Here is a 24,580-nt window from a genome sequence, read left to right on the forward strand (position 1 = left end):
ATTTATTCCTCCTTTTTGTTTTAAGTAGGCATATTTTCGTTTTGTGAGATAGGCTATGCTAAAACATAAATGTGCAGTAAAGACGTTTAAAAGAATAACATTATTTGTTTGTCATTTAATTAGGTGGGAAAACTTTTAAGTTTTTTTTTTTCTTCTTTTTTTACGTTCCTTAACTTCACAAATTTCCAATGAAAAGTTTACGTTTGCTTTTAAATTCTTAAACAGGCCTCTAATTAGCCTGTACTTGTCTAAACTTTTTTGTCTAAATATTTCGACTCCTACTTGAGAAACAATTTGACACAGTTTCCATACTTCAACTTAAGTATAATTTTTTCTTTATATTTTTGTTGAATAACTATATTATATATATTATGTTATATTGAATGACAGCGAAGTTGACGCTATGGTTATTGCTAGTGCACAGTGATAGTGCAGTAATGAATATTAATAGCACGGTTGGCGCGCCGAATCTGACGTCATTCTGACGCTGCTCCAATCAGAGGGCACGAATGAAAACGCGCTCCAGTTGCTGGGTGTAAAGTGAATGACGATGCAGCTGCGTGTTGTTTGTAGTCGTCTGATGTCTTTGAGTACAGTGAAGATACCAAGAGCAGCGCACAGATGAGTCTCTCCGGACAACTTTGAAAACAAGGTGTGCATTGTTTTCTTTTTACATGTTGATTCGATTTTATAGTTAGGCTTATATTCTATTAATATAACAGCATAACGTACAAGCAATCATAAAAGGCTCAACGCTCCTGTATTGTCTTATAACCAGTACACGTTCGATATGACTAAAAAATGCACATGAAAAAAAATGACACAGCAACTTTATAATGAGTAAAGAAGAATTAGAAAAATATTCTGTTTATTTTTTAATATCTTTAAAAAAGTTTGGTACAAGAACAAAATTAATGGTAATTTTCTGGCTGCGTAATGTTACATGTAACTTAAGCTAATTAACACACTTCTTATCTACGCGTTGATGTCAGAAGTATGCTTAATTCTGTGGATATATACAGTATATGTATGTTGCACACATTTTTTGTACACAACAGGCAGTTCAGGAGCTCTAGTCTGTCACTAAAAGCAGACAGATGAACCCCCTGTAACTCTTGCATGATGCAGGATACTTTGACTGGATGACACATATGGGTCAGTAAAAGTGCCTCTGTTTTTCTGTAGGACTGAACCTGAACACTGAGATTCAGGAGATGCTCTGTAACCCAGCACATATTTTTCAAGAGTCAAGGTGTGTGGTATGAATTTATTAGCATTTTACGTGCAATATTCTGTCCAAATTTTCCTGGAAAACTATACTGGTGAGATAGTTGTTTGCTTTATCCTGACTTAATCAGTGGCTCGTTAGGGGCGATAGAGAAATATATTTTTATTTTCTTTTTATCTGACTAGATATGCGTTTAAACAAATTTTTCAGTATGTAGCCTACATTTTTACACATAATTTCACATAATGAGATGGTTTCTTGGACTTATTCCATTTGATCTGAACAAAAGCATATAAGTGATATTTAGACTTTGTTATATTTAAATGTGCTTATGTATATATTGTGTATGCATTTATAAGTTAAAATAAATTTCCTTTTATTACATTTTCCCTACATACAGCTATTAGTAAACTAATCCACAATGAGTGCCCAAGTGGAGGCAGACGTCCGCACCATATCTCCTGAGATGCCTGCCATGTTTGATGGCGTGAAGCTAGCCGCTGTAGCTACGGTGCTGTATGTCATTGTGCGGAGCCTGAATCTGAAGTGTCCCACGGTGGCCCCTGACATCACCTGTCAAGATACCCCTCTCAATCGCTACCTGCTGAAGTCTTGCCCCATTCTAACCAAAGAGTGAGTGCTGTGACCTTGAAGACTTTCTTGCCATCTTTCATCTGACTTCTCACACATGGCAAATTACAATAAATATGTAATCCTTCTCTTTGCTGTAGAATGACTGTAGAAGAATCTAGAAGTAAATATTTAGTTATTTATAAATAAATTTAAATAAAATATTTTGTTTTTAGCACTTGGATACTTTTGAGCAGGGGTGTCCAATCCTACTCCTTGGGCCAATGTCATCCAACATCCTGAGTTTAGCTCAAACACACTTGCCTGGAAGTTTCTAGTGAGTCTAAAGATCTTGGGTGCGCCTCAATCGCAAAATCCTACCAGTGCACTGAAACGTTCGCTCCTTAAAAAGTCCCACAATGCACCGTGAAAACCAGGGAGCATTGATGCTCACTATGTTCCCTTAACAGACGTTCTAAAACGCAAAACATAAATCGTGTGAGCCAACTCACTACACATAACAATACGCGATAGATTTTTTAAAAAATACAAACCATTATTTAATTATATTTCAGCATAAACATACATCGCTTAGACAGCTAACATCTATCATTTATTTACGGCTGAAATGTTGCTGTAAATGTACTGTAAATAACATTAAAAAAATTTATAATAAAGATATCAGTTCTGCTGTTGTTCATTACCAGTAGTGATGTTGTACATTGAGGACGTTGTCATGTCACCAGAAATAGAGTCATCAGTGTCCTAATGTATAGCGAGCCAGTGTCCTTTACTGTCCTTACCAGTGCCCGTATTAAGTCGCACCCCTTGATTAGGTGTCCGGTGTGTTTAATAAGGGTTGAAGCTAAACTCTGCAGAGTGCTGGCTCTTCAGGAGCAGGTTTGGACACCCCTGCTTTTTGAACTACAGTTTATAACCATCATCCTGTGCATCCAGGTACATCCCTCCCTTGTTATGGGGAAAGAGTGGACATCTCCAGACTGCTCTTTATGGGAAGATGGGAAGGGTGAAGTCCCCTAAACCCTGTGGGCTGCGTAAGTACCTGCCCATGCAAGATGGAGCCACTGCCACCTTTGACCTGTTTGAGCCACAGGGCGTCCACAGCACTGAGGGTGAGCTTGGGTTTTGCATCGAATGGATAGTTGACCCCTCAAAAAACACACAAAGCTATTGCATATTTTTAAAAGATTGGAATATTGCACACAAATGATATGGATTACTTTTTAGACCTTGACAGCTTGTCGTTCCCATCCACTAAGGGTGTTTACCGTGTTGATAATTAAGACGATTCCTCTGGAGAGGGAAAGGTGTTGCTCCTACTGTTACTGGAGTTTATCTGTCTCTGTCTCATCACAGATGACATCACTATGGTGATCTGCCCTGGGATCGGTAACCATAGTGAGAAGCATTATATACGGACCTTTGTGGATTATTCCCAGAAACAAGGCTACAGGTGCTCCGTTCTCAACCATCTTGGGGCACTACCAAACCTCGAGCTGACTTCCCCAAGGATGTTCACCTACGGTAAGCCACGTGTGTTTGTTTTGAAACCCCACACTTTTGAAGAGCAGTGTACAATGTTATATATATATGTATATGACATTTTATATGATTTGAATCATTTATTTATATACTTATACTCTATGTACTCTAAATACACATGTATAGCAACCACTGAAAGCTAATTTCTGTGTTGTTTGTATATGGTTTATTATGTAACACTATGTTAAAGGTTGTACCTGGGAGTTTTCAGCCATGGTGGGTTACATTAAACGCACATTCCCACAAACTCAGCTCATTGTGGTGGGATTCAGTCTGGGAGGGAACATCGCCTGCAAGTACCTGGGTGAGAATCCAGCCAATCAGGAGAGAGTGCTGTGCTGCGTCAGTGTCTGCCAGGGATATAGTGCTCTGAGGTGAGACATTATTATTCAGTTGTACACTTGATTTTGTGTTTAGGTAAGTAGTGTTTTACATTTACTCATTTAGCAGACGCTTTTATCCAAAGCGACTTACAAATGAGAACAATAGAAGCAGTTAAACTAACAATAGGACAACAATATGCAAGTGCTATGACCCTTCCCAGTTTAATCTAACACAGTACGTGTACTTTTTTTTTTTTTAAAGATAATAGATATAGAATAGAAGATAAAGTGTTAGTATTAATGGATCAAGTGTTGCCAAAAAAGATGCGTCTTCAGCCGTTTCTTGAAAATGGCCACGGACTCCGTTTTCTAGTCTATATACTGTATTTGTGTTTAGGGCTCAGGAGACATTTCTACAGTGGGATCAGTGCAGAAGGCTGTACAACTTCATCATGGCAGACAACATGAAAAAATTAATTCTATCTCACAGGTGAGTATTTTAATCTATTGTGCGGCTCTATTGGAAATTTGATTCTGATTATTCAAACACTGCATTCTGGGGTCAATGCACAGTTAATTAATAATGATCACAAAATAAACCACTTCAGGATGATACAATAGTCTCAAAGCATGTGTAACTAAGTCAAGTAAATCTGTCCTGTAGGGGAAGTTTATTTGGCATGAGCTCTAGCAAAATGGAGTTTGCCGACCTCAGCCGTCTGTATACAGCCACCTCACTCATGCAGATTGATGACAACATTATGAGGTACTTCAAAAGCTTTCATGAGACAATTCTGACCTGCATTAAAGCATTAATACCAAGGATAGCTCAGTGTTTCATTTAGGATAGCAGCAAAAAACTGTGATGGACTGCAGTTATGTGCCTATAATGATTTGTATCTCTATTAGGAAGTTTCATGGACACAACTCCCTAAAGGAGTACTATGAGAAGGAAAGCTGTGTGCATTATATTCACAATGTAAGTAATATCGTTGAAAGCAGGTCATATTATTTGGCAGTTTTTCTGAAAACCATACTCTTCGTCTCTTATGCCAGATCAGCGTTCCTCTCCTCTTGGTGAACTCTTCAGATGATCCATTAGTCCACCAGTCACTGCTGACAATCCCTCGCACACTAGCAGGTATTTATCTATTCTATTATCTATTTTATTATTTAACATGTTTATCCACTGAAGGACAGATTGTGGATTATCGTAACATGCTTTCCATTTCACTTCAACATTTCAGTACTTTACAATAAGTTATTTTTACCTTTACAATTATTTTACATTAATATGCTACATTAATTAAAGTGACCCTCTATAATATTATTTTCAAGGTTCCTAATTTTGTTTTGAAGGTCTGCTATAATAGGTTTACATGCATCCAAGGTCAAAAAACACTTGAATTTTCTCATAATATACATTGCAGCATCACCTCTGTTCTCACAGTGTCTGAAACGGTTCAATAAAAGATTCGGTCTCACTAAACCCCTCCTTTCTGAGAGCCTACTCTGCTCTGATTGGTCAGATGGCTCAGTCTGTTGTGATTGGTCTACTCTGCTCTGATTGGTCAGATGGCTCAGTCTGTTGTGATTGGTCTATGGAAACGAAACTCCTATTACCATATGTGAATTTCAGCTCTGGATTCTTCCTCAGCACTTGTATACACAGCGATACGAACAGTAACGATGGTGTCGCTTTTACCGTATAAATTCGAGCCATGTCGTGTGTGTATTGGCACTTGCTCTGTAGCAACAGCAGCAGTGTAGCAGATCTATTCCGCCAAGCCCAAACATATCAACATTGTCATATCCATTACATTGTCCAACACTCTGAGGGTTGTCATGACAGAATTATATTGCTCATAGTTAAAGTTAACAAATGCATTAACTAATGTTAACAAATCAGACCTTATTCTAAAGTGTTACCAACATATCAGCATCGTAAAGCAAAAGGCCATGTGTTTTCGACACGTATGACCTAATAGTGCTTTTAGGCGCTCATTAAGACTCTCAGCACTGTCGAGTCTAAGATCCTGCATTGGACACCTGTGCTGAATTTTTCAGGGCCATCTGATCCTTCCCTCTGTGATTATTTATCAGATTACTGCCCTTAGCTTCTTCCTTAAGCCTCGGGGGTGAAAGATCCAACAGCGAGCCCTTATTAACAAGTCTGCCTTGCACAAAGGAAATATGCGTCACTTAATCTTCAGCTCCTTGCACTGAGCTTCAACAGAACTTTAAAGTTGATGCATTTTTAAAGAGGCCACAAAAGAGGTCTTTGCAGCTTTGCAAGCTTTGGATTGATTATTTAGCCTTTTGAGTATATGTCTAACTGATATTTTAATGCTGTTAAATTTTTTCAATTTATAATGATAATAATATGGTCCATAATAGGATCGAGAACCAGTTCTTATTCTGGTTTAATGCGATGCACACAAAAAACAATATATAACTTGGTTCTTTTTAGTAAATTGAAAAAATATTGCGCAACCAGTGTAGTCTGATACCCGAACAAATGCCTCTCGTGAGTCGGTTCTTTTTAGCGAATCAAAAGCCTGTTGCATAACCAATGTAGTCTGATTCCTGTTCCCGAACAAATGCTTCTCGTGAGTCGATTCTTGTTAGTGAATCAAAAGCTTGTTGCACAACCAGTGTAGTCCGATTCCAGAACAAATGCCTCTCGTGAGTCGGTTCTTTTTAGCGAATCAAAAGCCTGTTGCATAACCAATGTAGTCCGATTCCAGAACAAATGCTTTTCTCGTGAGTTGTTTCTTTTTCAAAGGATCATGACATTGATCTTTATTGATTTTTACTTTTTTTTATAAATGTTGATGTTCTCTCACAATGTTAGTGAAGTTTTTTTGCACAAAAAACGATATACAAGACAATATCTAATTCTAACTCATTTATGATTTTTAAGTACAATCAACTTGGATGTTTAGGTCATTTCAACTTAAATTACATTAAACCGACTAAAAACATGTTGTGAACTTATTGATCATATAATTTTCTAAAGTGCAATATTCTTAAATATTTGTGTTCAGCACACCGTAAACCCGAATAAGCTGGAAAAACTTGAAAAAATTGAGTTACGTAACTTACTTCAAATTTTTTAAGTAAATTTTAAGCATGACATCATATAACATTTAATTTTAGTATTTACTCTCCTTTTGAGTGTCCTTTTTGTACCCTATTTGTGGAAAATGTCTGATCTTTTGAATGAATCAAAGCATATTGCGCAACCAGTGTATTCTAATTTCCGAACAAATGCCTCTCATGTTCTTTTTAGTGAATTAAAGCAACCAGCGTACGGTTCCCGAAACTTTTGAATTACCGGTACTATAAAAACACACTACGACCACCAGTGTAGTTCGACTCTTAAATGAAAGACTCTTATGAGTCGAATCATTTTAGCAAATCAAAAATATGCAGTGCAGTAAGTCCCATTCCTAAACTGATGACACTTATTTTTTGATGAATCATTTTTTGATGAGTGGTCAGTAGTAGGCTAGTATTTTACATTGATGAATGTATTGTTACCACAGTTTTGTTTCTATTGCATTTATGCTTCTTCTAAAAAGACTGTAAATCCTTACTGTTTCCTCACAGAAAAAAAGGAAAATGTGATCTTTGCGCTGACACTGCACGGAGGTCATCTCGGCTTCTTTGAAGGTGCTGTTCTTTTTCCTCAACCCCTTTCCTGGATGGACAAAGTCATTGTCAGTTACGCCAATGCTATCTGCCAGTGGGTGAAACACAGGCCACTGTGCCTCAAGGAGAAATAATGCAGTCTGCAACTCAAAGCATAAGACTTTCTGGAGTTTTGCTTGTTCGCACTGAGTTGAGGTTAGATGATGGTTTCTAAAGGTTTGACTCACCAGAGTTTGCTCTGACCTTCAAGAAGGAATTCGAGATAAACACATACAGTAATTTACACTGACTGTACGTTGAGTCAGATGTCAGTGGTGTATCGCTACAAAGCTGGACAAACTGTGCAGAGGGATTCCTAACACGCTTTTAAAAAGGAACCTTGTGGAAAAACATATTTGGAGGAGATGAGGAGATGGTAAAGAGGTTAAGACTAGTAACTAACACAAGTTCACCAGCTGTCATTTACATAGTTTTTACTATACTATGTTGTCAGCGTATCTGTTTTCAATTCACCTTTGTGAGATGTTAAAATTTTGATTAGTTTGAAAATGATGTTAATATTTAGATAAGTTTATTTGAATTTGTAAGTTTGCACATACATTAAAATGGACCTAATTTTCTTTTGAATGGTCTTTCAGGTTGCCTTGTGTTTTATTGACACTCTATTCCATTTTTAAATGTATCACTTTATTGCTGCTTCAGTGGCACAATTATTTTCAGCAAATGTATTTAAGTGTTTGCTGTAGATGGGAGCGCAAACGATTGTAGCATTATTCATGTCTCCTTCTATTGGCCTCTTTTATAAGCACACATTTTTATTACTATGTGAATGAGTTCGGTCTGCATTTATAAAAATGTCATATGTCCAACCAGCGATGGTAAAAATATGTTTTTCTTTTCAATCTCTGTTGTTCTTACTATCATTCTCTTTGTTGTGTTATATTAGACTAATAATACATGTCCAATTATTTGCTTTAAATGTTACATTAAACCAAGGTAAGAACAATGACATGTGGTGTTTTTATTGCACTCTAAAAATCGTTTAGCCTTTTCACGTCACATCTTGAATTGTCATTGAATGATAACCACGTAAAATCTCTTCTCGACGGTATCTAACAACTGGAAACAGACAATCCTTACTCATTTATGATTTTTAAGTACAATCAACTTGGATGTTTAGGTCATTTCAACTTAAATTACATTAAACTGACTTAAAAAAATGTGTTGAATCTTGTATAACAAAAGAATTTTTTTTTAAATTTAAACAACTTCTAAGTAGTTTGAATAATATGAGTTATACATTTTTTAATTGCTTAACTTGTTTTGTTGAGTTAAAGCAATGTAAAAACATGTTGTCAACTTATTGATCATATAATTTTCTACAGTGCAATATTCTTCAAAATATTTGTGTTCTGCACTATAAACCCGAATAAGCTAGCAAAACTCAAAAAAACTGAGTTACGTCACTTGCGTCAATTTTTTTAAGTTAATTTTAAGCATGACATCATATAACATTTAATTTTAGTATTTACTCTCCTTTTGAGTGTCCTTTTTGTACCCTATTTGTGGAAAATTACATTTTTGTCCAGCTTATTGTCCAGAAAAAAGATCGATGTTGCACTCAAGCACAATGTTTGACATTCCAAATGGATTTTATTTATTGTCTTTTAAAGGAAATACATGATAGGCTAATGGAATAAAGTTGTCATTTCAAGTGTGCACTTTATTGCTGTTATAACATAACTGTTATAATATAGAAAGTTATACATTTGGAACATCATATATTCTTGTAAATATGCTTTTAACATTCTCAGATAACAAGAGAAACAACAGAAAAGTCTGGACTTTTCATCTGCCATGTTTTCCAAAAGAATATCAATGTTTTGGGGTAAATTTAAAAATGGCCCTGCCCCAGATTAGCAAGGAATTTAAAACACTCTTATAGAAGGCAGCATACCAGAGAACTAACAGATCTTATCTGTTTTCATTCCTCTTTGATGACATCTGGAGACTTATCCTGTGAGGATGGCTGTTTGGAATGGGAAAATGTCTATGCTGCTGAGTTCACTCTCAGACAATACAACTAAAACAACACACTGTCACATTCTGGTACAGTGATGGATAAAAAGTGCTCAGTCAAAAAGATGTGCTGCTGTGACCTTGCCATCATATTTCAGGCCTTTCCCATCAAAGTCTGAAGGCAGGATTTCAGCATCAAACTCCTTGTAGTAGTTCTCCAGCTCATCACCGTGGACAAACACCTTCAAAGACACAGGAAGTAAAAATCACGGGAGTCCATCATAAATCATTATTTCTACATTCATTCTTTGCAATAAACACCATTTACCCTTTCCAGCAGTTTGCCCTTCATCAGGGGTTTGACCACATTGTAGGTGGTGGTGAAGTACCAGGGCTGGTGGATAAAGTGCACTGCTTTGAAACGTGCAGGGAAAGAATCCTGCCATACAGAAACAGAAATTAAATGTAAGCAATTAGCATAATGTAAAGATTGACATACATTTAGAGTGTGTTAACGGTGCACTCAATGTTGTGTTACTGTCATCTTAGACTTACGCTGACACCTCTCTAGGCGTAGTTGCTGCATTACATAAAAGCAAGTTTTCAGTTACTGATTTTAATTAGGTTATTAGCAGGTAGCATAATGTAATACTACCTGTCTTTTTGAATTTCACATGGTTAAGTTTGGTATATTTAATGCAAAACAAAGAGGTTGAATTTTTATGTAATAATATTTTGATTAAAGGCAAGTTTTATTTACACAAATGTAGATTTGTTAGAGTTGCTCTAAGTTTTGTGGTATGCTTTCATTTTGCTTTCAATGAATGCTACTTGGATTTATTGTAATAAAAGTCACCTGCAACATGTCCACCATTTTCTTCAGCTCTGTGGGTTTGATGCCGGAGGCTTGCTGCATGGTGAAACCCTTGAAGTTTTCAATGATGCAAAACCCATTGATCTGTGTCTCCTCGTTTTCCAGAAGCTTCTCCAGGATCACACAATAGGCTCTGAGGATCTGGAGCAAACACAATATCAATACATGAAGCAGGCTTAGTTTTGTGTTATAGCAATGAAAACATGCCATTTTCTACCATAAAAACAAATAATACAATATATTTTTATTTAAAAAAAAAAGAAATATAATACATAATAAATATAAATACAAAAAATGATCAAATATACAGTAAAATTGTGAAATATATTATTAAAATATAAAACAACCACTATTTTATATTTAATATTTTAAAATTTAATTTATTCCTGTGATGCAAAGCTGAATTTTCAGCATCATTACTCCAGTCTTCAGTGTCACATGATCCTTCAGAAATCATTGTAATATGCTGATTTGCCACTCAAGAAACATTTCTTATTATTATCAATTTTGAAAACTGCTTAGTATTTCTGTGGAAACCATTACATTTTTTCAGGATTCTCTGATGAATAGAAAGTTCAATAGAAAGTGCATTTTTATTAATACAGTAAAGAAAGGGAAATCAATCAAAATACAATCCTACAACCAGTTCAGCCTATTATCACTAAAAGAAAATCACCTCATCAAAGGTGATCTCCTCATAGTCCCAGTTCTCAATGTTGAAGAGCAGCACCACACGGCCGTATTTATCTCTGCTCGACAGGATCCCTGGGTATCCGGCCTCAATGGTGCTGCGGACAGCCTCAGGGGTCAAGTTTTCAAAGAGCTCAGGGTAATCCCGTCTGAAGCGCACATAACCTTTAAGACAATAAAACCAATAGTAATCTGTAATACCAATAGTAGTCTGTTTTAGGGCGAGTAGCATTCGGATGGCAGCAATCATAAACCTATCTGACAAAAATGCTTACCCTTCATGAGTTCATAGGCCCTGTTTATTTCATATTTCCTGGCACGGATGAACCTCACCAGCACGCCATCGTCTTTTTCCCCAAAAGTGTCCTGAACACCTTTAGCGAGTTCGTCTCCAGAATCCGCCTTCTCTTTAATAATACCTCTTAGTTCCTTTACGGCTGACACTCGCTTCTCATCCGTCTCATTTAGCTCATCTTTAGCCTACAATGACATCACAAGTTAAAAATGCAACATTTGTTATTACTCAGAATGTGCAAGTATGCTAACTTGTTAGCAGATGCTAGTTTATGTTGTGGTAATTAGATTTGTACATTTTCCACGTCACCATGATGCTGGATGTTTGCTAGGTTGTTACTAGGGTGTTTTGGGTGGTCACTATGTGGTTGAAATATAATAATAGCATCGTTTGACTTAGCAAACAATGCTAATAGTGAATTAGCTATAGTAAATTCATATTTAGACAGCTAAAATGTTGAGTTCAGTGTAATTGCGTTTATATACATTCAAACTTTCTAAAGACTTGCTCACACCTTCTGCATCGTGTGGTCGGGTATTTGTTCACAGGATCCGAACACCGGCCCGTGATCTTTGACCGTGAGGTGCTCCAGCTTAGCCCTGAGGGCCTGCTCCTCCTCGGACACCATCCGGAATGATCCACTCTATAGAAAGTTATGGAGAAAGACTCATGAAAACATCCTAATCCTGAGTTTGAAGCAAACACTTTAGTTTAGTATCCCTAATCAATGGAAGCTAGTGTGGGCCAATGCTAAGCTCACTCACATGAATTGCATAAAGCCTAGTAAACCTGAGATTGGGGATAAGCCGCTAATGTTCATAGTTCTATCCCTGTACTAAAAACGGCTTGTTCTTAAAACATTTGTTCACCAAATGAGTGACAGTTTGGAGGAAAGAGGGTGAGATCACGTTGTGTGACATAACAGGGACTTAAGACTTCAGATTAGTGGGAAATACAGAGTTAATGCTAATAAAACAGTTGTAAAAGTTCTCTATTATAATAACATAATTTGGTCAGAAAGCATCATTGAATGTGGTTTTACATCTTAATGTGAAAAATGAGACATAACAAAACTGTACTTACAACAACAGCCATTGCTTCAGATGCTCAGTGCAACGTTCTATGGAAAGAGAGATATTTATCACAAGAAAAATGCTTACACTCCAACAAAAAAGGTTTTATGACAAGGGGATCACAATTTTTCTAAACCATGAGAAATTATAAAAGTTGAGTGACTTGGTAAAATTTCTATCATCATAACAAATAAGTTATTCTGCAATACTTAGACTAACACTAATGTTAGAGAAAATGTTTAAATATTAATTTAATTTCATCATTCATCACTGTTTTGATGATTCCCCTTGCAAGGCAGATATGTATTTCATAAAATGTTATATAAACACTAATAATGTTTGAGGGGAAAAAAACAACACATAATAAAGACAACATGTTATTTCTGAAATTAAATAAATGGCTTTTATTGTCATTGTACTAAAGGAATAGAATTATACTTTTAATTATATTTTTCTATAAATTATAGAAATATAATACATAAGTATATTTACCCACTTTTAGAGAAATAAAATACCAAAATAATAAACAAATAAAACAAAACAAGTAACATAGTTTTTTTTTTTCTTAATAAAAGATTGTTTTCTTATTTCGTATTGTTAAAATTAGGGCTGTCAGTATATTGTGATTAATCTCATGATTTGTGTAGTCTTCAGAAAGAAAAATGAAACAATATAAATAATAATTTCAATTATTATTGATATTACTTTGTATGAAGTCTTTTTAAACTTATCATTAGAGTAATAAAATACCAAAATAATCAAACAAATGAAATATTAGCAATAAAATAGCAATAAAAACCAATAAAATAAAACTGATTTCTTATTAAAAGATGGTTTTCTTTAAAAAAATAAAAAATACAAAGTTGTCCTCATTGCAATCACCATCACTCTAAAAGTAAGAATTATCCATCCATCATCATTATTAATATTTTAAAATATTCTAAAACATGAACAACAAAACAAATCCCATGCTATCCTAGGCAGGAATAGGCACTTACCTGCTCAAGCCACCAGAACTGAGTGAGGTGAGGAACAGGTGGCTTTAATAATTTGTAGTGTGACCCCTGATGGATTAACAGCGTCATGGGATTATGCAGAGCAGATTTGATGTTAATCAGCGAAAAACATTGAGAAAAGGAGCAAAGAGAACATTGACCAATAGCCTGCAGCCAATAGCATCATGGCTCTAATATTTTAATCAAGAGAAGCCTTCCCCCACCCCAAACCTTGACTGAATAAAAATATAGCATTCACAAAGGGAGTGGACAGAAATATGCCAAAGGTATAAGAGGTTAATAATATTCAAGGTTAAATGAGGAGGATTTGGCAATCCATGGACCAATAAGATTTAACTGCATTCCAGAACCAGTGAAAAATATGTGCTGGCAACGTGAACGGTGTCTGGAAATAGACCTTGAGTTGAGACTTTAAACACAAAGCTGTGTTCACACATGCCATGCCAGGATATAGATGTAGGCATTTTCACTAGAATCAAATTAGAAAATAGTTATAGGATAAATAATGCATCGACTTAAGACTCCAACACATCAATCCTTTAAGGAAATCAATATAGTCAGCGATTACAATTATTTACAGTAAGTCCTGTATATTTAGGTCCAATTTTCTTCACAAAAGGTTTTACAAAACATCTTGCAGTTTTTAAAATAGGTAAAAATAAAATAGATGGCATTCAGATTTTGACATTTAGTTAAATCATATATATGCTTTTGTTTTATATTTAGAGAGTGTTCTCCAAGACTGCTTTGGAATGATATTTATATGCTACACAAATAAATGCTGAATTCAAGAGGGTTGAAGAGAGTTTGGGCCATAAATGTTTCAAAGGGCACAAATCAGTTCTAATTTTTAAGTTGTAAGTAGCCAGTGGTTTGAGCCCAGAATGCCTCCCACGTCACTACAACGTTTCCCAGTGATACATTGACCGGTGGGGTGGCTTTAATCCCTTAAAGCAGGATTTAGCCTTTGAATGTGAGGGTCTGTGTTACTAAAGCAGTGGGATTGCAGCACAATGGTCGTCTCTGTGCTACCAGAGCTGCTCATTGTCTCAGCTGCATGACTCTTTTGTAAAGGCAATGACAAACAAATAGTGGAAAGACAATAAATGTGATGGTTTGTTATTATGCAGGTACTGTGTAGGCTATATTGTTTCAGCCAAAGCAGAATATTTAGACCAATGAAGAACTTTTAAGACTTCGCTTCCATTACATCATAGTTTCAATCTAACCTTTGTCAGGTGCCAGTTAAAGCTTACATCACACTGTAGTCAGTGTACAGAATTAAAACCAAAATACTAGATTCAGGGTTTTTCAGGGACACAGGAGAGCTTGTATAATCGTTTACCTCGCCAAATCAGATGGCAAAAGTGACCACTGAAGAGTCATCGAATTGGCATGACAGCAGTGTGAAGCACAAACGGGATGGCAAAAACTGAATTAGGAGCATTATTACTTTGGGTTTGTCCGTAACCAGTTACAACTTAAACTACTTTAATCACGTAATCTTTGGGAGATCCGAAAAGCGACAGTGCTTTATCAAATAACTTTTGGTCACTAATGAATAAGTTTGAGTAATTTCGTATCCATAATCTTTATTTAGACATTTTTGTATTTAAAACTTTTGACATGGCAGTGTTTTCAGGATGAAGAGCATTGTCAATATAACAATAATGCTAACTGCAGCATAATGATTGATATCATTGATATCATAACAGATTGATAACATTGATCATACAAAAGAGAAACTCACAATGGAGTTAATCCCTAAAATACAGACTGTGTAGATTCAAAAAGCTAAAATCCCTTTATGAACATTATCAACTTTTACAGTCAAAGTTTAAGTTATTAAATAAGTTTTTCAAGTGCAATATTACAGTTCTACAAATTACACTTCCACCTTTCCTTACTGAATTTAACATGTCAAGTTTGAGGTTTAAAGAACATTAAACAACAAAGACGATTGCTGGAATTGAGGTTGGCATTGTTATATTAACTCTTGGTCTTGGCTGCAGTCCATCAAACTTTCCGTCCAGTACTGGTCTTCCACCAAACTTTCCGTCCAGGAGTGGTCTTCCACCAAACTTTCCGACCAGGAGTGGTCTTCCACCAAACTTTCCGACCAGGAGTGGTCTTCCACCAAACTTTCCGTCCAGTACTGGTCTTCCACCAAACTTTCCGTCCAGTACTGGTCTTCCACCATCAAACTTTCCGGCCAATACTGGTCTTCCATGTAGTGCAGGGAGTTGTCGGGGTTTGAATTACGGTCTGTGTTTGAAACCCAGGACAGGATACATTTTTCCCACTCGTCCCCTACCAGCTTGTACAGGTCCATGGCAGCACGAGAATCCTCTACAGAGCAGTGACCCATCCTGCCATTCTGAGAAAAATATCCAGTATGTCAACAAGTAGCAAGTAAAGAGAAAATGTATATATACACACCAAGCCTGATGTCCCCACTTTATCTCATTAAAATGACCCGATCTTACCTGTATGGTCCTATTAAGAAGTGTCAGCGCCAGTTTCTTCAAAGAGATTTTGCATTTTTCAGCAGCATTATACAACTTCCGCAGCAAGCCACAGGATGAGGTATCCCTAATCATTCGTGCCGGGACGGAGATGTCAAGCACCATGAAGTCATTAAATAAGGCATGGCCAACAATAATCTTCTCTTTGAGGATGTTGGCAATCTAGAGAGAGAAAAAAAAAAAAAAGAGCGCATGGAGTTATTTCAGTCATTTTCTATGAAATTCAGTAGTCGTTTATATACAGGGCTCAACAGTGTTATGGAGTTACATTAAAGCGGTGTAATTTCCAGCTACAACTAGGCTATATTGAAAAGCAATAATGTAACTAGTGTATAAAAAGGTTTACATATTTTTTAAACTTAAAATGCATTTAAAATTTATAGAAATATATAAAATATTTTAAAATAGCTACCGTAAATTGTAAAAAGGAAACAATATTAAATCCAATATAAATAACAGGAATATAAATAGAACATAAGCAATATAATAGATAAGTATAAATAATATATATATAAAAAAATACTAATAAAAAGTTACAAATTAAAAAAGTTTTTTATTTAAACTATTTCAAAAAAAAAAATCTATTATCACTCAAGTTACTAAATTACTAACATATACACGGTACGGTTCAATTTTTTTACCGAGAACAGTTACAACCCTAGAATTTATACTATTAATTATATTAATAATACCTTTAACTTAATTTAATAATATATAAATATCCATTCCATTCCCTTTGTTTTTACATTTTTGTGGTTGGACCAGTGAAAATATCGACAAAGCAATTCAAAATCTACTGGCCTCACTAAAAAATAAAGCAGACCTAATAATAAACCCACAAGAACAGAATACAGTGGTTTAAAGAGAGTGCCATCTCACCTCATTTTGAGCATCCTCAAAAGGCACTGCTTGTGCTAAATGATGTTTTCTAATGCCACTCCATCTTGTGCGGTAGTCTGTGACTGGATGCCGAGGTAAAATATATTTATCATATATAACACTACCATAATAATTTACAATACTACAGCGTGCCACTTCACTACGCCGGCCACCAGGTCCAGTGCCGACCATTTCACAGTCCATAGCTACTATCCTAGAGTGGTCTATTGGCACACATGGCGAACTCCTGCCACTAGTGGGAGGGCTGGTTTCAGATGAAAATCCACTGTCCACTTCCCAGCTGTCAGTGAGAGGTAGTGCAGACTCAGCTTCACCAGTCAGTGTATGAGGGGTTATTCTAGGCCTTTTGAATTGCACATGATTTGACTGTTCAGATACAGATTCCGAAACATCTCCATGTTCAACGCTCCCAGTCTTGTTTTCCAGATGCTCATCTGACTTTCTTTTCTTTCCTCTTTTCTGGTCACATGACAATTCAATGGTGGAATCTTTTATTTTATTCTTTTTCCATCGTCTACATCTTTTAGCTTGATGAGAAATAGTGGTTGTTTCTTTCTTTGAAGCTGACAAGATGTTTCGGTCCACACCGTGGCTGGTGAAGTATTTCCAGGGTAAAGCAGACATTATGTCAGCATGTAGTTTAACAGCTGTCAAAAAAGAAGTAACTTATGTCAATCAACATTTGTGTAGGATGTAGCCTACATTGTAACATCAAGAACAGTGCAATCTTAATAAATTATGCAGCTAGCAAGTTACTAAGTTGAGATGCATGATCAATATTAACTCCATATTTGACTATATAAAAACTATGAAAGGAGTAGATGGTCATTTAGCACTAGCTAGCTAATAATTTAGCAAAGAAACAACGTCATTTGTCGCGTTTACGTGTAATAACAATACATAACTGACATAACACTAGATTGTAAAACACCCCGACAAAAAAAAAACACTTATTAGCATGGTAAAACTTGATATTTGTACACAATAGCACTGTTAGCAGCACATACCTCTGCGTACACGTGGACCCGGTTAGAAGCAGGGCTATGAGAACATGCAGAGACAAGACCCAAATCCCGCGATTTGATTGGCCGGCCCGTTTGGACGGCATTGCACTCTGATTGGCCAAAACGAATGCCAGCACAGAGCTCCTCCCCCAGGATCTTCCAGTTCCAGCCTTGTTGTCGAAAATAAATTGATGTAAGTAAGGTGCATACCTGTCAAGTATCCCGTTTTGGCCGGGAAAGTCCCGTATTTTACCCTTCTTTCCCGCCGTCCTCCCGTATTAGTATTTTCCCGTAAATCTCCCGTATTTTAACCTGCGTTATTAAAAAATAATAATACCGGGCCGGGGCGGAGTAAAAAAAAACAAAAAACATTCCCAATCTGAGCTCTGTCACTAGCCTCGCTACTACAGGTACTGTAGGTGGCAGTTGTCGCGAGGTTAGAGTGTGAGGTCAGATGATGAGTGACAACGCGAAAAAAAAAAAAAAAAAACAGAGACGGATGATGGACGCGACAGAGACGGAAGGCACTCCTGCCAAAAAACCAAAACCCTCATGTAAATACCGCGAATGCAAAGTCTGCAACAAATCTGTACAATAACTCACTAAAAGAGTAAAGAAAAGTTATGTGAAATGAAAAGAAAAACTGTAAAAGAAAAGCAATATGATCAGGGCTGCCAACCAGGGGCGTTTCTAGGTTTTAAAAACATCAGGGGCTGAGTCCGAAACATCAGGGGCTGGGGTGGGTAATAAGATAACATGATTCGATACAGAGAATAATGTATATTTAGGCCTACAGTATGCAGGGGGCAGACTGGTTAAAAAATTCAGTCCTGGCACTGTTGCCACACCAGCCCATATTAGCACACAGACACACACATTCAAATGTGAGGTAGTTAGGGGGGTTAGGGAGAAAATTTGGATTTCTCAGACCTACATATGTGCATTTTAAGGTGTTTGAAGGCCAACATTTTTTGATAACAATAGCTTTAAAAGCATGTCAGTGGGCAGTATACATAAATTATTTGTCAAGCAGATAACAGATTCTTAAACATGAGAATGAGAATAAATGTTGAAATGAATGATCCACACTAGAAAATGGAAATGCAAAATGTTTCTGCTTATAGTTGACAATACACAATCACATATTCCAAACAGGAATGGCCTTAACTGAGAAATCTTTCAATGATTATTTTGCATAGATGTAAACTTTTTAGCATTAAAGTTTGGTTTCAGCAACTTGTTTCTTTCTTGAGTTAATCAATGTTTTTGGCACTATTAAATCAGTTAAATTAAATTTCAATTGTTCACTCATAAAGACAGTCACTTGTCACCACCTACTGGCTTAATGATGCAAGTTGCGCAAACACAGACAAGCGGAGTGATACAAACTGTGAAAAGGCTGATGCTGGTGAAATATTCGAACACATTCGAGGACCTTAAATGAAAAGAATGTGTGGGATGAAAATAAAATGTAAATTTAAAAACAAACAATGTTAAATGAACAGAAAATATGCAAATAAGCCTTTAAGTAAATGCTCTTCATATATACCCTTTTGTGTTTTCATTTAGGCTATAATGAATGTTCACAGCATGGTGATTTTAGCTTTCTTGTACACCTGTCTTAAAATGTAAGGGATAGCCTACTGGAGCTTGGTTGGGGTGGTGGGACTGCTCGCGGTGGGCGCCGGAAAATTTCCCTTATTTTCAAATCTAAAACTTAACAGGTATGGTAAGGTTGTTTTATCTTTGTAAATCGATATGTTAACTTGACGTTAGAGAAAAGAGACTTTTCTTTTCTTGAATAAGTCATTTAAGGATATATTTTAGTAGGCTGAATAAACTGCTGAGAGATAAATGACAATAATGCCAAAGAACAGTGCAGTCTGAAGACATTTGACGGCTAGCAAGATACTAAACTGAGACATAGGCTAAGCAACAGGCTATTATATTTGACTATACAGAATTCATCAAAAGGGAGTTTTTTTTTTTAATACTTCTCTATATTAATGTGATATCTCATTAAAGTTGTGAATATGTTTCAATATAGTTACTTGGCACTACACTGTAAAAAATGATTTTTTGGTGAAGTAAATACTACTGAAAAAAAACAATGTAATTTACATGAAAAAGTTAGTTCAGGCAAGAATTTAAAAAACTAAGTAAATTCCATATCAGTACTTAATTCAAGCGAGTAGAAATGAAAGCGTAAATATCAACTCAATAAAATTAAGTAAAAATTACTCAACTTTTCTGATACTGGGGTTCCCATCATGCACTGGACCTTGAATAATTAATGAGGTTCATTTTTCACTGTTTCCAGCTGTATTTACACTGTTTTATCATTGCTTTTGTTGTCAGGATTAGTAACTTGCCATTTTGTGACATTTCGAGTAAATTTTCTGCTCAAAATGACACATTCAAACACAAAAATTATCCATCAAATGTTACCGTCATTGTGTATTGTCTACCAAGTATTGAGGTCTTTGCATTCACATGAAACTTAACATCTGACATGATGTAGTATAAATTACTTAGATAGTCTAAGTAAAGCACATACTATAAATGACTGGTATAATTCAATATTATTGTTTGAGTCAAATGTAATGCAAAGGAAATTTCAACTAAATCGATATTAATCAACCTTTAACTAGCCAAGTTAAAATTACTTATTTTCTTTGTTACTTTCACTTAACTAGGTTAAGTAAAGTTTACTTAATTCCATATTCCAAGTAAATTTAACGTAAAGATTTCTAATTAAAGCTACTGATAAATATGTTTAGGTTTTTACTTGGCAAATCTTTGTAAATTTACTAGCATTTTCTGAGTGGAAAAAGTTGCCTAGCTTTTTTCAAGTAAATCCTACTCCAATTTTTTTTCAGTGTAGCCATACAACAAAGAAATAAGAACAATTGGTTGCTTTTACATTTAACAACACATAACGTAAATAATATTGCATTATATTACAATGAATAAACTGCTTTTGTGTGGAAACACCTCGTCGCATAATAAACTGACTGCATGTCCGCTTAACTTCAACATGTTTGCATTACATATTCATTTTATTGTGAGTCATATTTTGGATTTAATACTATAAAACAATAGCTGTTTTTAAAAATATGGTAAAGATTGTGTGACAGCAACAATTCGTTTTATGTAGGTATTACATATTCACTTCAGCTCAATTCGGAAAAGTATAATCTCTGAGCATAATACGTTAGAAATAAGTTTTAGAAGTGTGTTAAATGTATATAGTTTGAACCTACAGTAATTTGCCGCTTCAGTTTGGGTAAAGAGGTGCAATTATGTGATGAAATGTGTGCGTTTATTAACCCCCTGAAATCAATAACCACAAACCAGCTTTACAGCTACAGTTTTCGAATGATAAAATGTTGTTTAAATGTAACATTGTTTTGCTTTTCTGATTTGTTTTTCTTCTTTCAGTTGTTCAAGTGAGCATCATTGGATACCATTAGCTGAGGACTGAGTTTAATGTGCTTGTAAGTGTGTCTGACCTTTTTTCTCTGAATGAAGTTTGATCATGATGATCTCTGCTGTATTTTGCCTCTGAATCATGAAATCTGTGCTTGTTTATTTCTTTTATTTCCCAGACCCAGATTTTCTGGATAACATGCATCAATGGGAAGTCAAGGTATATTTCTGCCCTCTGAGATCCCTGATGATGATCACAATAGCAATAAATATTATTAAAAGGAAAGATCAGCCAAAAAGGAAAAATCTTTTATCATATAATCACCTTCAAACTTGAATGACTTTCTTTCATCCATGGGACACAAAAGGAAAATTATGAATAAAATAGCCTGCTGGTTGTTTTTTCCTATATAGTTACTATGAACTGAACAGGCACTGGAGTTTTACATAAAATTATAATAAATGATACGGCATGAGGACGGCTGCAAATCATGATACAAAACAAATGACCGTGCCCCCACTAGATGGCCTTGTCCTTCTACAAACCAAAGCTGTTCACTTCCACTGATTGGATGGACATGGGCCAACCTCCTGAAATCACTATTAATCCTCTTAGAGACAACAAAATGCTTACTCGCCCAATCCGCTGCGTCTTTCCAATGTGCCCACCCTTTTCTCCTCTCTCCATTTCCCCTCCCCACTCTTATGAACCCACTGTGTGGAGAGATTGTAATCCAAGTGGATTACACTGTAAATTGGGTGATGGAGGATTGCATGCTCTGGAAGTGAATCTCAACTGCAGCATTGTGCTTGCCTTTCGTTTGATTCATATTATAACTGGGATTATTTTGTGCCAAGAACCATGGAACTTTGGATAACACCTTTCAGATGTGATGCTTTGCAGATGACATGATGGAGAGAATCTTAAAATATTGATATTACGTTTGCCTTGATTTTAACAAGTAGGAAGAAGGACTTAATGATAGCATTAAGTGGATTATTTGGATTATCGGTATCATCCCAAATATGAGAAGCACTGATTACTCAAAGCAGCCCAATGGGAGTTTGAGAAGTTTCTGGAAGATCTGAGCATGATTAGAAGTCTTCCGTCGTGGATCACAAGGCCCTCCAAGAACTTTTGGATGTGCAAGTTCAGTTGATGAGGAGCTCAGAAGGGTCGTAAGAGACGTTTGAAAACATTTAGGCCAACATGAATGGAAGTGAGTGGAATGGAAGTTGGGTTTTAGTCGTCTTACTGGAGTCGTGGATTCTTTGAAACGTCTTCTCACGACTTCACCATACAGATGTGGCTCTTAAGCATAGATGTCAGCATCATGTGTCACATCAGAAGGTCTTCCTGGGTCACATTCCTCATGGTCTACACAGGCTGGCTGTGTATTTTTACACATGCTCAAATGAAGATTCCACCTGAAACGTAAGATTCACCTTAATTTCATCTGTTTTATTCTTATAGGCATCCCTGGTTTGATTTTCAGTGAAAACAATAGATGTTGAGCTTGTTTGATGTATTTTTGGGTAACAGTTACTATTGATGATATAATATTAGGCTACTGTTTTGTTTCTGTTGTGTTACTGTCCTTTTTATCAATGGTTTGGTAGATGCTTGTAAGACCAGACAGACTATTTCCGGGTCTAATTTGCTCTGTGCCATCTTCAGTTTCTTGCACATTGGAAGACAGGAAGAGAAATTCGTTTTTAGTAATTCCCTGATTCCCTGAGTTTGTTGAGGTGTAAAATTCAGTTCTCATGAGGCTTGGAAGTCGTTCAGTGCAATAGCAGATGGCAGACACTTTGCGACATACGTAAGCTAAGCAGCTGTGAAAATATTTTAAGGTGGAGACGCAAGATAATTTGGTTGTGTATGCACAATTCTTTCATTACTAATACAGAAATAAATAATTATATCATTATTATCTATATATTTTATATAATGATTATATATATAAAATAAATAATAATTAAATTATTATTGAAAAGTATGTAAACTATTTGTATAGTGCACCCAAAAATGAAAATGTTGTCCTTATTTACTCACACTCATATCATTTCAAATCTTTATGACAATTTTTTTCTGTGAAGCATAAAATAATGTGTTATGAAGACATTTTTTGTCCATTAAAAACACTCAAAATATTTTCATTTATGTTCCACCGAGGAAGAGTCATACAGGTTTGGAACAACATGAAAGTGAGCAAATTATGACTTAAATTTTTTCAGACATTGTCAACTAGTAGGTTAATGTCCTGACTTGAAGTGGTGATACACTCATGGATCACACCAGCTCGTTCTCAGATGGCAATGCAGGCCACAGGTCCTGTACACAAAGGAATATCACTGGATTTGAGCTTTTGAGTACTGATAACGTTATTTTCATGCATACAAATTATAACAGTATGTGTACTAGACCAGCTCAGGGTGTAACACCGAGCATATTTCATGACTAGACCAGTGCATCTGTGTTTTAAGGATTTATTGCTGAAAACTGTTTTTCTCTTGACCTTAATCCCAATGTTTATTTTTAGATTTTTTTGATTTATATAACTACAACAATTCAAGGACAAAATTGTTCCACTGCATTTAAAAAAAAACAGAGTCATCAATATTTAAAAATATATTTAATAATAATTAGTATATATTTTAAAGGTTCGGAATGCTCACTAAAGCTGTGTTTATTAAAGCAAAAATACAGTAAAAAGAGTACTAATATTTCAGTTTCAAAATTTATTTATTTTAAAGTGTAATTTATTCATGCGCTGCAAAGCTGAATTTTCAGCATCATTACTCCAGTCTTCAGTGTCACATGACCCTTCAGAAATCATTCTAATATGCTGATTTGCTGCTCAAGAAACATTTCTTATTAATTAAGCTTAGTGTTTTTGTGAAAACCGTGACTTTCCCCAGGATTCTTAAATGAAAAGAAAGTTGACTGAATAAGTACAATTTGTTTTAAAATAAATTATTTTATACAGCGTCATATTGTACTTTTATTCCTAAATTTTGCTTATGCAGAAAAAAAAAAAAAAATCTTCATGGTTGCTTCCTAATCTGTTGTGTTGTTCTTGACTCCCTGTTTATTTCCCTCGCTGTAATAGTATCAGTATCCGCAACATTGCCAAGCTATTAACACAATTCTCTAGCCCTCTTGATGATCCCAGACTCCTTCAGGTCAACAGAGATTCTTCAACATAAGCCTGATGACGTTTAGACAGACTGACCAAGATCTCAACTCTTATGACAAAATGCTGACAAGGCTCTTTATATGACTAACCACAGTGCTTCAGTTGGTATTTTGTGCCCTGTACATCAAGCATGACAGAGGTGTTTTATTATAGTATATTTATTATATATATGTATATTTGTGGAGTTTATATCATTTACAGTGACCTAGGATTGTTT

At 35.6% G+C, this 24,580-nt stretch overlaps 4 protein-coding genes across 8 annotated transcripts in view; 2 read left to right on the plus strand and 2 right to left on the minus strand.

Moving 5' to 3' along the window:
- Window positions 1–524: 524 nt before the first annotated feature.
- Window positions 525–8,347, plus strand: abhd2b (abhydrolase domain containing 2, acylglycerol lipase b). The gene is made up of 11 exons (XM_084094161.1): window positions 525–652; window positions 1,186–1,252; window positions 1,629–1,861; window positions 2,756–2,931; window positions 3,176–3,343; window positions 3,552–3,735; window positions 4,082–4,174; window positions 4,349–4,450; window positions 4,594–4,663; window positions 4,741–4,825; window positions 7,297–8,347. The coding sequence occupies exons 3-11, from the start codon at window positions 1,650–1,652 to the stop codon at window positions 7,470–7,472; spliced, it is 1,266 nt and encodes a 421-aa protein (XP_083950287.1). The 5' UTR covers window positions 525–652; window positions 1,186–1,252; window positions 1,629–1,649; the 3' UTR covers window positions 7,473–8,347.
- A 620-nt stretch (window positions 8,348–8,967) lies between these two features.
- Window positions 8,968–13,522, minus strand: rlbp1b (retinaldehyde binding protein 1b). Its single transcript, XM_084094162.1, has 8 exons — window positions 13,288–13,522; window positions 12,300–12,336; window positions 11,731–11,859; window positions 11,197–11,401; window positions 10,908–11,086; window positions 10,214–10,372; window positions 9,686–9,796; window positions 8,968–9,599 (listed from the first exon to the last, which is right to left on the minus strand). Exons 2-8 carry the CDS (start codon window positions 12,309–12,311, stop codon window positions 9,471–9,473), a joined length of 924 nt encoding a protein of 307 aa, XP_083950288.1. The 5' UTR covers window positions 12,312–12,336; window positions 13,288–13,522; the 3' UTR covers window positions 8,968–9,470.
- Window positions 13,523–14,868: 1,346 nt separating this feature from the next.
- isg20 (interferon stimulated exonuclease gene) lies at window positions 14,869–17,798 on the minus strand. 2 transcript variants are annotated; one of them, XM_084095355.1, is made up of 5 exons: window positions 17,738–17,798; window positions 16,710–17,377; window positions 15,792–15,992; window positions 15,443–15,682; window positions 14,869–15,386 (listed from the first exon to the last, which is right to left on the minus strand). In XM_084095355.1, the coding sequence occupies exons 2-5, from the start codon at window positions 17,352–17,354 to the stop codon at window positions 15,249–15,251; spliced, it is 1,224 nt and encodes a 407-aa protein (XP_083951481.1). In that variant the 5' UTR covers window positions 17,355–17,377; window positions 17,738–17,798; the 3' UTR covers window positions 14,869–15,248. The 2 variants fall into 2 exon arrangements, with proteins under 2 accessions (XP_083951481.1, XP_083951480.1); XM_084095354.1 differs by having other exon boundaries at window positions 14,875–15,682; window positions 17,738–17,789.
- Window positions 17,799–22,250: 4,452 nt separating this feature from the next.
- The window catches only part of cacna2d4b (calcium channel, voltage-dependent, alpha 2/delta subunit 4b), a gene marked incomplete at its 3' end in the record, with an annotated part of 32,333 nt that continues 30,003 nt past the window's right edge, over window positions 22,251–24,580 (plus strand). For all 4 annotated transcript variants that reach the window (XM_084095169.1, XM_084095171.1, XM_084095170.1 and 1 more), the window contains exons 1-2: window positions 22,251–22,383; window positions 22,468–22,598. In XM_084095169.1, the coding sequence (XP_083951295.1) occupies window positions 22,378–22,383; window positions 22,468–22,598 (137 nt within the window). In that variant the 5' untranslated portion in view covers window positions 22,251–22,377. The remainder of the gene's footprint in view (window positions 22,384–22,467; window positions 22,599–24,580) is intronic.

This window comes from Abramis brama, assembly GCF_963993115.1.
Source record: "Abramis brama genome assembly, chromosome: 20".
Lineage (NCBI taxonomy): Eukaryota > Metazoa > Chordata > Actinopteri > Cypriniformes > Leuciscidae > Abramis > Abramis brama.